A 14,388-nucleotide genomic window follows, 5' to 3' on the forward strand; every position below is an offset into this window, starting at 1 on the left:
TTAAATCTGCCCTTTTTCCATATATTCATAAGGGCCTTAAGGTTTTTCATTATATGGATGACGTGTTAATATGGGGAGAATTAGATACAGATCTCTCCGCCCTATGTGATTTTTTAATCCCTGCCTTAAAGAGAAGTGGACTTAATATAGCTCCTGAGAAAATACAGCTAATTCCTCCAATATCTTTCTTAGGCTCAGAGATTTCCCTAACGTAGATTCGTCCTTTAAAACCTTGTGTTACTTTTCCTTCTAATCTCACTCTTGCTTCTTTACAAAGTTTTCTTGGAAATTTGAATTGGCTTAGGCAGTATCTTTATCTGCCTATGAGCTGCCTGCAACCACTGTTCGATCTGTTGAAAGGAAACAAACAGCCTTCCTCAAAGCGTATGGTAACCCCCGAAGCCTCCTTGGCACTGGAAAAAGTTAACCAGGCTCTCCAGGACATGAACCTCATTCGGTTCTCCCCCTCCTCTCCAGTAAATCTTCTAATCTTTAACTCCACCCCCACGGTAGTGTGGGCATTGTGGCAGAAACATGGCATTCTCGAATGGCTTCATACACCAGTAGGCGGAGCTCCAAGACTCCTTACTGAGATTGATGCCTTAGCATTTATGGTTCGCCAAGGAAGAAACAGATCAGTTCAGGTCTTAGGAAGGGAACCAGATTCAATCATTCTTCCCTTTTCTCTCACAGATACAGAATGGCTCATACGCCACCATTCTCGTTTTGCCATAAGTTTAATGGGTTTTCCAGGACAATTAGATAATCATTTTCTCTCTAATAATTTGATAGCTTCTTTACCTCTGTTGCCTCTACTAGTACCTAAACTTTTCTCTCGAGATCCCATCCCCTCTGCTCCTACAGTGTTCACTGATGGTGGAAAAAAGGGAGCTGCTGCCCTTATATATTATTCAGACCAGCAATACCCCAAACCTCTCTTTACTGAACTTCCTGATAATTCCCCTCAGTACAAAGAACTTTATGCTGTTTTCCTTGCATTAAGAGTTGTACCAGAATCCTTCAACCTTTTTTTCTGACAGTGTGTATACTGTTAACTTACTTCCATGGCTTGCTTGATCTTATGTAAGAATTGATGACAACCCACTTTCTCCTCTTTTAATTCAAATTGCCTCTATGCTCTGTTCTTGAACCCAACCACTGTATGTTCAGCACCTACGTTCCCACAGCCCTCTTCCTGGTCCCCTGTCCGAAGGGAATGATGCAGCTGACCACCTTGCCTCCACAGGAATTCTTCTAGCCTCTGTCTCTAATCCTGCTGACTTTCATTCCCTAACCCATGTTAATCTTAAAGGTCTTCGAGCTTGATTTCCTGATATTCCTCTGCCACAGTTAAAACGTATTCTTGCTACATGTTCCTCCTGTGCAGGTCTAATCAAAACACCTGCTATTCAAACTGGGGGTTAATCCTCGAGGTTTAAAAGCCAACACTCTTTGGCAAATTGATGTTACCCACATACCCAACTTTGGCAAACAAAAATATGTGTTCGTCTCAATTGATACCTTCTCTAAGTTTATGTGGGCTACAGCTCAGACTGGAGAAAACTCAAAAAAGCTTATAAGCCATATGCTCTCCTGTTTTGCTGTAATGGACTTACATCTTCAACTTAAAACAGATAATGGACCTGCTTTTACCAGCAAACAATTTAAAGATTTTTGTTCCCTCTGGAACATTACTCATACTACAGGCATTCCGTATAATCCACAGGGACAAGGCATTGTTGAGAGGGCCCATCAAACTCTTAAGGCTCAATTAAATAAAGAAAAAGAGGAAATGTACCCCCCAATATCCAGCTGACAAAAGCCTTAACTACATTAAATCTCTTTAATATTTACAAAAACTCAGACCAACCTCCTATTATTCTTCATTGGCAAACACCACCCACCCTCCCAGCTATTAAAGTCAAATGGAAAGACCTACTTGATAAAAATTGGAAAGGACCTGACCCCCTGTTGACTATGGGGAGGGGTTTCGCATGCATTTTTCAACAAAATTACTCCAAGCCTGTTTGGGTTCCTGCCCGCCATGTCCGGCAATACCCACATGATGGCGCTGATATCCCTGAAGAACAAGAAACACTGCAAGAAGACTGGCTGCAAGAGGACTGGCTGCAGGATGCACCCCAGGATCCATAATACAGCATGGCAGAATAAAAAAAAATCAGATTCACAGAACTCCCCCCCCCCCCGAATGTCTTATGCTATGACTGGCCAGTTGTGTTTTGTGAGTGAGTGAGTGAGTGAAAAAAAAATTGAGTGACCAAAATTTTTGTACGACCCATTGTGCTCAGAGTACTCTGAAAGTTAACTGACTTTATATAAAACGGCTGGACGCATCCATGGTTTCTGGAGACGTCTAGAAACAGTCCAAAAATTGTTCATTCCTCTTTTTGATTTCTTTTTTAAGTCTTGATATAAATATGAAATGTTTAGTCTTAAACTGTGTGAGTAAAGATGGTTCAACTATGACAGTAGATCTAAATTCTCATTTGAAATGATATGTCTTATTTACAAGTTTTTCTCCTCCTGTGTGTTATAAACTATATGTTTAATATGCATGTTTCAAGTTTGGTAAACATTAACTTAACGGTTAAAGTGTAACTTTGAAGCTACATTCTTACCAGAAGAGGTAAAATCTATTCATTAAAGTAACTGAGTGTTTAAGGTAAAACTCTAAATATTCAATGTGACAATTCATCATCTCCTAAGTTAAAATACAAATCCTCTATACAGGACATTTTTGGAGGGCCCCCAAAAATGTCCTGTAAGCTATCTTGTGGAAATTAATCCACAACAAATTTGGCATCAATCTGATATTGTAAATGTACCAAAAAAAAATTGTCACTAAAATGTTAACTCTAGTAACCTGAGTTTGCTTAAAAACCCAATGTAAAAATAGTTAAGAATCAGTATATGTGACTTAAATTCGGTATGAAAATTTTGCTATATAGAGACTGCTACATGAGGTCACATAAGATGGCCTTTACACAAAATTATAAAGATACCTAAACCAATTATAATCATTGAGTTATCAATTGTAGTAAACTTCTAATTTGTTACAAAGTTTTTTCATAAGTAATTGACTACAGCTACGACAAGCCTTCGCATAAAGAAGCATCTGCTCATATAGAATCCCCAGAAATCCATCTTGGACCCCTGACCTCTGACATCACCCACAATTACAGCCATCCCCTGAAACCCATGATGTGACCTGACACGATCTGGAGAACCTGATTCACAGACTTCAAAGGACAAGACTTTCCTACTGCCTTTCTCTCAACCATCGGTGTCTGCTCTTCCTGCTTCTGTTTCACCCATCATGTTTTGGCAGTTCCAGGTCACTCTCTACAGAGAAGAAAAGTTCCAGTGGCTGTCCTCTTCCATCAAGATAGACGTGTGGCATTTATTTCCTGGCTGTTGACATTGGACTGATGCTTCTATAGAACTTGCTGGACACTCCCTTTATACTGCTGGACTTCTTGAAGAATGACTGTAGCAGTTCATAGAACTTTCCGCCAGCTGACTCGGGATTTTGCAATGCCAGATCATCCCTCTAGCCCCTCGGCTTATCTGGCCCCCACTCCTCCACCCATCAGGTTCACTCTGTCTCTTGCTACTCTTACTTATCCCTCCCTGTCTTGTGCTAGTTCTTTTTGAAGACACTTACACACTATCATTCTGCTTTCTTCCCAACAGGTTTCTGTTCACCCCTACATTGCTATTCCCCTGACAGAGATGAAGCCTTTTACAGACATTGACCCAGTTATATATGGCCATTAAGTAAGAGGGAGATGTTGGGGAATTGTGAGGATATGGTTGAGCTTGGAAGGGCTTGAGCCTGAGGGGTGTGTCAATCCTGTTAGTCTCTCTCTCCACGGAGAGGTTGAGCAAGGAGGGACAGTAGAACCCCAAAAAGATGTGCCTCTTATCAGTCTCCCTGCCTCACAAAGTGCCCCACACTCCTGATACTATGGCAAATAGTTAAAAAGAAAGGGGGAGATGTTGGATAGTATGCCAGCTCCCCCTGGCTTCTGCTTAACCATATGCCTATATAGGGATAGATTTAATCCCATTCAAAGCTTTGGTCTATTTACATAAGTCACTTTTACATTTACATAAAGCACCACACTCCCTCCAGGGCATTGGTGGTTTAGTTGTAGAATTCTCACCTGCTCCACCCCCTCTCCTTGTCACACCCTGATCCTCTCCTTGTCACACCCTGATCTTCCACCAGTCACTTTTTGCTCCACCCTCTCTATATCACATCCTGTTTCCACCCTACTTGGAGAGTATAAAAACAGCTGCTCTTCTGATTAAAGACACTTGGAAATTGCTTTCTGGCTCCGAGAGTTCCAGAGTGTATCTCCTGCGAAGTTAGTGTGGCACGTGTTCCTGATCCCTCTCCCACGCAGCAGCCTAGATCGGCTCCAGTTGAGTTCTCTCCAACCCAGAGAGCACTAGCTCGGGAAGAAGTATACCCTCAGGCTATCCCGGCATACTATTACCAAAGCACTATTCAACTCTGGCTGACAGTGGTGCTGAAGATTGAACCTAGGACTTCAAGCCTCAGAAATGAAAATCTCGATGTAAGGATCCTGGTTCGAGCCCCCGGGCTCCCCACCTACAGGGGAGTTGTTTCACAGGCGGTGAAGCAGTTCTGCAGGTGTCTATCTTTGTCTCCCCCTCTCTGTCTTCCCCTCCTCTCTCCATTTCTCTCTGTCCTACCTAACAATGAGGACATCAATAACAACAACAATAGTAAGTATAATAATAAAACAACAAAGGAAATAAAAGGGAATAAATAAATAAATATTAAAAAAAAAAGAAATGAAAATCTATAATGCTATTTCACCAACCCAAACACTTTATTTATTTATTTTAAACCACAGTATTGCTCAAATCTGGCTTATGGTGGTGCAGGGGAATGAATCTGGAACTTTGGAGCCCCAGGCATGAGAGTCTCTTTCCATAACCATTATGCTATCTCCCCTGCTCAGCACTTTGCTTTTTATTTATTTATTTAAATTATCTTTATTTATTTATTGGATAGAGACTGCCAGAAATTGAGAGGGAAGGGGGTGATAGAGAGGGAGAGAGACAGAGTGTAGCACTGTTTTACCACTTGCAAAGCTTTCCCTCTGCAGGTGGGGACTGGGGGCTGGAACCTGGGTCCTTGTGCACTGTAACATGTGCGCCACCACCCGGCCCCTTATTTTTTAATCAATTAATTAACTTTATTATTTATTGGTAGTCTTGGGCTTCACTGGTCTGGGCTAAGATACTCTGGGCTGACTTTTTTTTTTTTTTTCCTCCAGGGTTATTGCTGGGCTCAGTGCCTGCACCATGAATCCACTGCTCCTGGAGGCCATTTTTCCCCCTTTTTGTTGCCCTAGTTGTTGCAGCCTTGTTGCGGTTATTATTGCCATTGTTGACGTTGCTTTGTTGTTGGATAGGACAGAGAGAAATGGAGAGAGGAGGGGAAGACAGAAAGAGGGGAGAGAAAGATAGACACCTGCAGAACTGCTTCACCGCCTGTGAAGCGACTCCCCTGCAGGTGGGGAGCCGGGGGCTCCAACCGGGATCCTTACGCTGGTCCCTGCGCTTTGCGCCAAGTGCACTTAACCCACTGCGCCACCGCCCAACTCCCTCTGGGCTGACTTTTTTTTTTAATTTTATTTATTTATTCCCTTTTGTTGCCCTTGTTGTTTTATTGTTGTAGTTATTATTGTTGTTGTCGTATAGGACAGAGAGAAACGGAGAGAGGAGGGGAAGACAGGGGGAGAGAAAGATAGACACCTGCAGACCTGCTTCACCGCCTGTGAAGCGACTCCCCTGCAGGTGGGGAGCCGGGGGCTAGAACCGGGATCCTTACACCGGTCCTTGCGCTTTGTGCCACCTGCGCTTAACCCGCTGCGCTACAGCCCGACTCCCCTGGGCTGACTTTTGAAAAAAAAAATATTTATTTATCCCTTTTGTTGCCCTTGCTTATTTATTTATTTTCCCCTTTGGTGCCCTTGTTGTTTTTTATTGTTGTTGTAGTTATTATTGTTATTGATGTCCTCAGTGTTAGGGAGGACAGAGAGAAATGGAGAGAGGAGGGGAAGACAGAGGGGGAGAGAAAGATAGACACCTGCAGACCTCCTTCACCGCCTGTGAAGCGTCTTCCCTGCAGTTGGGGAGCCGGGGGCTCCAAATGGGATTCTTAGGTCTGTCCTTGCGCTTTTTTCACATGCGCTTAACCCACTACACTACCGCCTGACTCCCGCCCTTGTTGTTTTTTTATTGTTGTAGTTATTATTTTTTTATATTTATTGATTTATTGATTCCCTTTCGTTGCCCTTGTTTCATTGTTGTAGTTATTATTGTTGTCGTCGTTGTTGGATAGGACAGAGAGAAATGGAGAGAGGAGGGGAAGACAGAGACGGGGAGAGAAAGATAGACACCTGCAGACCTGCTTCACTGCCTGTGAAGCGACTTCCCTGCAGGTGGGGAGCCAGGGGCTCGAACCGGGAATCCCTCCACCAGTCCTTGTGCTTTGCGCCAGGTGCACTTAAGCCGCTGCGCTACTGCCCAACTCCCTGTTATGGTTATTATTGTTGTTGTTACTGATGTCGTTGTTGGATAGGACAGAGGGAAATGGCGAGAGGAAGGGAAGACAGAGAGGGGGAGAGAAAGATAGACACCTGTAGACCCATTTCACCACCTGTGAAGCGACTCCACTGCAAGTGGGGAACTGGGGATGGAATCAGGATCCTTACTCGGGTCCTTGCCTTTCCTGCCATGTGCATTTAACCCACCGTGCTACCGCCTGACCCCCCCCAAAGATTTTTAAAAATATTTTATTTTTGGGATGCAGGTAGTGGTGCACCTGGTTGAGTGCACATGTCACAGTGCTCAAGGACAATGGTTCAAACCCCTGGTCCCCACCTGCAGGGGGAAAGCTTTGTGAGTGGTAAAGCAGGCCTGCAGGGCTCTTTCTCTCCCTCTCTCTTTCTCTCTCTCTCTTTCTCAAGATTTTATTTGGGTAAGGGTCCAAGTTCAAGCCCAGCTCCCCACCTGCAGGGGAGTCATTTCACAAGTGGGGAAGCAGGTCTGCAGGTGTCTTTCTCTTCCCCTGTCTTCCCCTCCTTTCTTGATTTTTCTCTGTCCTATCCAATAACAACAATGACAGCAATAACAACAATAAACAATAAGGACAACAAAAGGGAAAAAATAGCCTCCAGGAGCAGTGGATTCGTAGTGCAGACACCCAGCCCCAGAGATAACCCTGGAGGCAAAAAAAAAATTATATTTATTTATTCATGGGAAAGACAGGAAGTGAGAGAGAAAGAACCAGACATCACTCTGGTACATGTGCTGCCAGGGATTGAACTTGGGACCTCGTGCTTGAGGGTCAGTGCTTTAGGTTCAATTCCCTGGACCACCATAAGCCAGAGTGGATCAGTGATCTGGTTAAAAAACAAAAAGAGGGAGAGATAGAGAGTCAGTGCTTTATCCACTGTGCTACCACCCAGACAACATCTCTCTGTCTCTCTTCTATATTTCCCTTCCCTCTCAATTTCTTTTTGTCTCTATCCCAATAAGTAAAGATAATAAAATAAACAATTTTACTTATTTATTTATTTATTTATTTATTTATTTATCTTTGTTGGATAGAGACAGCCATAAATCGAGAGGGATGGGGAAATAGAGAGAAGAGAGACAGAGAGACAACTGCAACATTGCTTCACTACTCGTGAAGTTTTCCCCTGCAGGTAGGGACCGGGGACTCGAACCTGGTCCTTGTGCAGTGTAACATGTGTGCTCTACCAGGTGCACCACCACCTGGCCCCCTAAATAATTTATTTTAGTGAGATAAAGACAGAAACCAGAACACTGCTCAGCCCTGGCTTATGGTGGTGCTGGGAATTTAACCTGGAAGCTCAGAGCCTCAGGCATGAAAGTATTTTGCATAACCACTATGCTGTCTCCCCAACCTGCTGTGGTGTCTTTCTCCCTGTTCTCTTTTTTGTCTCTATTATTTACTTTTAATATTTAACAATTAATTTTTTAAAAGAAGCCTTGGGGTCTGGATGGCGGCAGCGTACCCAGTTAAGTGCACATGCTAAGTTCAAGGATTAGGGTTTGAACCCCTAGCTCCCCACCTGCAGGGGGGACACTTCACAAGAAGCTAAGCAGGTCAGCAGGTGTTTTATCTTTTTCTCTCCCTCTCCCCTCTCAGTTTCTCTCTGTCCTATCCAATAGAATGGAAAATATGACCTCCAGGATCAGTGGATTTGTAGTGCAGGCACCAAGCTCCAGTGATAACCCTGGAAGCAAAAAAGTCTTTCTTTTCCACAAGACTGGATTTTTCCCCCACACTTTATTTTATTTGATAGAACAGAGAAACTGAGAAGGAGAAAGAAGGGGTCAAGTGTTAGCACACCGGGTTAAGCGCAATGACTAGCTCAAGGATCCCTATTCGAGCCCCCACCTCCTCACTTGTAGGAGGTGAGTTCTATCTTTCTCTCCCCCTTTCTATCTTCCCCTCCTCTCTCTGCCAACAAAAAATGAAAAAATGGCTGCCAGGAGCAAATGATTTGTATTGAGGGTGCTGAACCCCAGCGATAAACCAGGAGGCAAAAGAGACTGAGAGACAGAGAGATACCTGCAGTCCTGCTTCACTCCTGCAGGTGGAGACTGGGGGCTTGAACCTGGATCCTTGCACATGCTAATACCTGCACTTAACCAGATGCACAACTACTCAGCCCCATGTTTAATTTTTTGTTTATAGGACAGAGTGGGAATTGGACTGAAACCTGGGTTATACTCATGGCAAAACAGCATACTATCCAAGTGAACTATTTTGCTGGACTGTCACAACTTTCTCTCTTTTTCTTCTTTCTTCCTTTTTTTCCTCTTCTTTATTTTGATCTTATTTATTTATGGGGGAGGGAGAGGGAGAGAATCAGAGCACCACTTTGACACATGTGATATCAGAGCTCTGAACCACATGCCTGAGAGTCCAACATGTTATCTACTGTGCCACCTCCCCAGCCACCCACCACAATTTCCCTAACTAGTCATCTGGTCAGCTGAGGAGGAGGACTTAGTGAGGGCTGAGCTTTAATTCTGATTTTGACTATTTTTTTTCTTGAAGTTATTACCTGTCTGGGGGCAGCAAGATAGCTCACTTGCGAGTGTTCCTGCTTTGCCATGTACAAGGACCAGGATTGAGCATGGCCTAAACCCATACTTGGATGGGGGGGAGCTTTGGTGCTGTGGTGTCTTTCCTTTTCTGTCTCTCTCTTTTTTTTAAGATTTAAAAAATATATATATTTATTTATTCCCTTTTGTTGCCCTTGTTTTTTAAACATATTTATTTTTCCTTTTGTTGCCCTTGTTCTTTGTTGTTGTTGTTGTTGTAGTTATTACTGTTGTTGATGTCATCATTGTTGGATAGGACAGAGAGAAATGGAGAGAGGAGGGAAAGACAGAGAGGGGGAGAGAAAGATAGACACTTGCAGACCTGCTTCACGGCCTGTGAAGCAACGCCCCCTCCCCCCGGGGGCTCAAACCAGGATCCTTACGCCAGTCCTTGTGCTTTGCCATCTGCAATTAATCTGCTGCGCTACCACCCAACTCCCTTCTGTCTCTTTTTATCTGAAAAAGTCAGAGCAGTGGAGCTCTGGCAACAAGAATAGAAAATATATATATTGGACTGATAGAGGACACACTTTACTGTGCTTGAGGATCCAGGTTCGAGCTCTGGATACTACACATGGGCACCTGCACAGGGGTGCTTCAGCACTGCTCAGCTCTGGCTTATGGTGGGCTTAAACCTGGGACCTCAAAGCCCTAGGCATGAAAGTTTTCTTTTTTATTAGTGATTTAATAATGATGAACAAGATTGCAGGATAAGAGGTGTACAGTTAAATATAATTCCAACTACCAGAGTTCCATATTCCATCTCAGTTGGAAGGTTCCTTATTCTTTATCCTCTGAGAGTATGGACCAAAATTCTTTATGGGGTGCAGAAAGTGGGGAAAGGTTTTTTTGTTTGTTTGTTTGTTGTTTTTGTATAACCATTATGCTACCCTTCAAATTTTTTCTTTTTTTAAATTTAATTATTGGGGGATTAATGTTTTACATTCAACAGTAAATACAATAGTTTGTACATGCAATTTTTTAAATAAATTAAAAAATGTTTTTATACTTATTTATTTTCCCTTTTGTTGCCCTTATTGTTTTTTATTGTTGTAGTAGTTATTATTGTTGTTGTTATTGATGTCATTGTTAGATAGGACAGAGAGAAATGGAGAGAGGAGGGGAAGACAGAGAAGGGGGAGAGAAAGATAGACACCTACAGACCTGCTTCACTGCCTGTGAAGCGACTTCCCTGCAGGTGGGGAGCCAGGAGCTCAAACCGGGATCCTTACACCGTGTGCTTAACCAACTGCGGTACTGCCCGACTCCCTGCAGGTGTCTTTCTTTCTCCCTCTCTATTTCCCCTCCCTCTCAATTTCTCTCTGTTCTATCCAATAAAATGGAAAGGCCACTGTAGGGGGCCATATGGTGGTGCACCTAGTTGGGCGCACATGTTACAATGCCTAAGGACCTGGATTCAAGCCTCCAGCCCCCATCTACAGGAGGAAAGCTTCAAAAGTGGTGAGACAGTGCTGCAGTTGTCTCTCTGTCTCTCTCCCTCTCTATCTCCCCTTCCTCTCCATTTCTGGCTGTTTCTATCAAATAAATAAAGAGAATTTAAAAGTTTAAGGACGGAGCAGCCATCTGCCAGTAAATCGCCAAAATGACTAACACAAAGGGAAAAAGGAGAGGAACACGCTGTATGTTCTCTAGGCCTTTTAGAAAACATGGAGTTGTTCCTTTGGCCACATATATGCGGATCTATAAGAAAGGTGATATTGTAGATATAAAGGGAATGGGCACTGTTCAAAAAGGAATGCCCCACAAATGTTACCATGGCAAAACTGGAAGAGTCTACAATGTTACCCAGCATGCTGTTGGCATTGTTGTAAACAAACAAGTAAAGGGCAAGATTCTTGCCAAGAGAATTAATGTTCATATTGAGCATATTAAGCACTCTAAGAGCAGAGACAGCTTCTTGAAACGTGTGAAGGAAAATGATCAGAAAAAAAAGGAAGCCAAAGAGAAGGGGACTTGGGTTCAACTGAAGCGCCAGCCTGCTCCACCCAGAGAAGCACACTTTGTGAGAACCAATGGAAAGGAACCAGAGCTGCTGGAACCCATTCCCTATGAATTCATGGCATGATCAATATAAAAACTTAATAAAATATCAAAACTATAAAAAAAAGTTTAAGGAACAATTAAAAATAAATAAAATAGAAAGGCCGCCAGGAGCAATGGATTCATAATGCTGGGACCAAGCCCCAGTGATAACCCTGGAGGTAAAAAACAAAGAAAATGAAAAAATGGCCACCAGAAGCAGGAGATTCGTAGTGCAAGCACTGAGCTCTATTGATAACCCTAAAGGAAAAAAAAATTTTCACCAAAGTAAAAACAAACTCTGGGGTGGAGGGAAGGGTACATCTTCAGCTCCACTATAGTGGGGTGGGAGTAGGGACACACACCTTGGGTGGTGGGAATGGTGTTAACATATACTTCTATTAAATTATATTATAAATCACTATTTAGTCAATATGAGGAGAAATTGATTTAGTTTTTAAAATATTTATTTATTCCCTTTTGTTGCTCTTGTTGTTTTATTGTTGTAGTTATTATTGTTGTTATTGATGTTGTCATTGTTGGCTAGGACAGAGAGAAATGGAGAGAGGAGGGGAAGACAGAGAGGAGGAGAGAAAGATAGACACCTGCAGACCTGCTTCACCGTCTGTGAAGTGACTCCCCTGCAGGTGGGGAGCCGGGGACTCAAACCGGGATCCTTATGCTGGTCCTTGCACTTTGAGTCATGTGCGCTTAACCCTTGTGCTACCATTCGACTCCCTATTTTTTATTTTAAAGCTTCTTTTTTAATCTTTAATTTTACTTATTTTTTATTATTGGCTAGAGATAAAGAGAAATTACAAGGGATAAGAAAGATAGAGAGATAGAGAGACACCTGCAGCCCTGCTTCACCACTCATGAAGCTTTCCCCCTGCAAGTGGAGGCCAGGGGCTTGAACTGGATACTTATGCACTAATGCACACATTATGTGTGCGCTTAACCAGGTGCACCACCGCCTAGCCCCGGGAAAATGGATTTAATGTCTCAAACTTTTTAATGCGTAGACTTCAGTTCTGAGTACATATTGCTTCAATCTAAGCATTTAATTTTTCTTTTTTTAATTTTTATTTTTTGTTTATATTACAGAATTACATGTCGACAGGGGTTTGAATCCACACCATTCCCACTACCAGAGTTCTAAATCTTCACTCTCCCCACTGCAATCCACCACAGTTCCCCTAAAGTTGTAGACATGGGCCAACCATCTTCTCTACAACTATCTGTCCACATTTAAAAAAAATGTTATTTATTTATTTATTTATGAGAAAGATAAGAGAGAAAGTAAGAACCAAACATCACTCTGGTACATGTGCTGCCGGGGATTGAACTCAGGACCTCATGCTTGAGAGTCCAGTGCCTTAGCCACTGTGACACCTCCTGGACCATATCTGTCCACATTTATACACAGTTTCCCCTTCTTTTTCTAATTCAATCCCCTCTTCCCCTCTAAGCCACTCATAAGGTCATAGTTACCTCCCAAATGTCCCTCTCCTTTTCCTTCTCTCTCTCTCTCTCTCTCTAGGTGCTGATGGAGCTGGAGTGCAGAGACCTTTTATCTTCATCCTATCACTTCTCCCCTGCTGGGAGTATGGATCAAGGTTGTTTATGGGGAGCAGATGGTAAGAGTTCTGACTTCTGTAGCTACTTCTCCACTGAGCATGGGTGTTGACAGGGCGATCCATACTCCCAGCCTGTTTCTATTTTTCCCTAGTGGACCAGAGCTCTGGAGATGTGAGGATCCAGGTCACATTGGTGAGGTTGTCTGCCCAGAGAAGTCGGGCTGGGGTCACAAAAGCATCTGTAATTTGGTATCTGGAGGGTGGCAAGTTGAGACAAGATGGTTAATGAACAGGAACCAAAAAGTAGGATCAGAGCAGATGATATTAGGGATTTTAGGGTAGAAGAAAGCTAGGAGTGTGTTTTAGGTGTGTTCCTGGGGGCATACAACTATAGTAGTTTTGCTTGAGTTTGGTAGCTAGGCTGCGGTTGGTTAAGAATATTGTCTAAGAGAATGGTGTCAGAGTAGAGAAAAGGGCTAGAAAGTTGGATTATTTATTCTTATATTCTTATTTTTAAAAAATTCTGTGGCTAAAATTAACTATTTACCTCCATTCACCTGCTCCAGGGCCCACATGTAAATATTTATATTTAGTTCCAGAGCCTGTATAACCTCTAAAACCCTATTGGTCTGAGCATATAACTCATGGTCACATCTAAGGAACATTGCAGGATGCACTCATTTCAGGACCAGTTTTTTTCAAGTGGCAGGGCAGGATACCCTCAGCCTCCCTTAGGAGGAGGATCATAAATTCTATAATTGATTGGATTTAGACCAAATTAGCAGGAAAGCCTAGCAGAAAGGCCCAAAGAAGACAGATCCCCAAAAACCTAACTATGTTTAGGCTCAACAAAGGATCCCTATCGTCGTTGCTTAATGGTAGAGCCAAGGTCCTGGGAGGGCCCACAAGACATTGTTCCTTATGGAGGCGACCAATGGTAATGGAGAGAGGGACCCTTTAAAGGTCAATTCCCATCATATCTGAATGGGAATCCAAGGATTCCCTAACTAGGGCTCCAGATGATCAGGTGGTGTGATATTGACCAAACAGGCCATTATTAAGTGGGCCAGTCTCTTGCCATTATCCAACTTTTGTAGTCCTCTCTTTATCTGACGATCTTAGATTTTCTCTCAGTTGTTTAGGCATTGAGTACCATTTGTTGAGCCTAACCAGAGTTAGATTTTTGGAGATCTGTCTTCTTTGGGCCTTTCTACTAGGCTTTCCTGCTAATTTGGTCTAAATCAAATCAATTACAAAATTTATGATGCTTTCTTTAGACATATTATTGAGCACTTTGACTTTGAATTATATGATTACCCCTTGTTTATGAATACATGTACACCTGTATCCAGTACCCTAAACTCTAGCCTAGTCTAGTATCTGTTACTTAGTTAAATGACATGCCATCTAACATGGATGTAGGTAGTCCCATGTGTTAGGAAAGGTCTCACTAGATTTGAAGAGTTGTGAGGTTGACTTCTCAGGCTGGTATCTCAGGCTACAGACCACAGTAGAATTTCAACGGCAGCATAATGTGGGATGACAACACAAACAGCAATTTGGCTGA

At 42.8% G+C, this 14,388-nt stretch overlaps 1 protein-coding gene across 1 annotated transcript; it reads left to right on the top strand.

Moving 5' to 3' along the window:
- Nucleotides 1-10,766: 10,766 nt before the first annotated feature.
- LOC107522652 (large ribosomal subunit protein eL21-like) lies at nucleotides 10,767-11,302 on the top strand. Its single transcript, XM_060200972.1, has one exon. It carries the CDS (start codon nucleotides 10,808-10,810, stop codon nucleotides 11,288-11,290), a length of 483 nt encoding a protein of 160 aa, XP_060056955.1. The 5' UTR covers nucleotides 10,767-10,807; the 3' UTR covers nucleotides 11,291-11,302.
- The last annotated feature ends 3,086 nt before the right edge of the window (nucleotides 11,303-14,388 follow it).

This window comes from Erinaceus europaeus, chromosome 11 (genome assembly GCF_950295315.1).
Source record: "Erinaceus europaeus chromosome 11, mEriEur2.1, whole genome shotgun sequence".
In the NCBI taxonomy this organism is placed as follows: Eukaryota; Metazoa; Chordata; class Mammalia; order Eulipotyphla; family Erinaceidae; genus Erinaceus; species Erinaceus europaeus.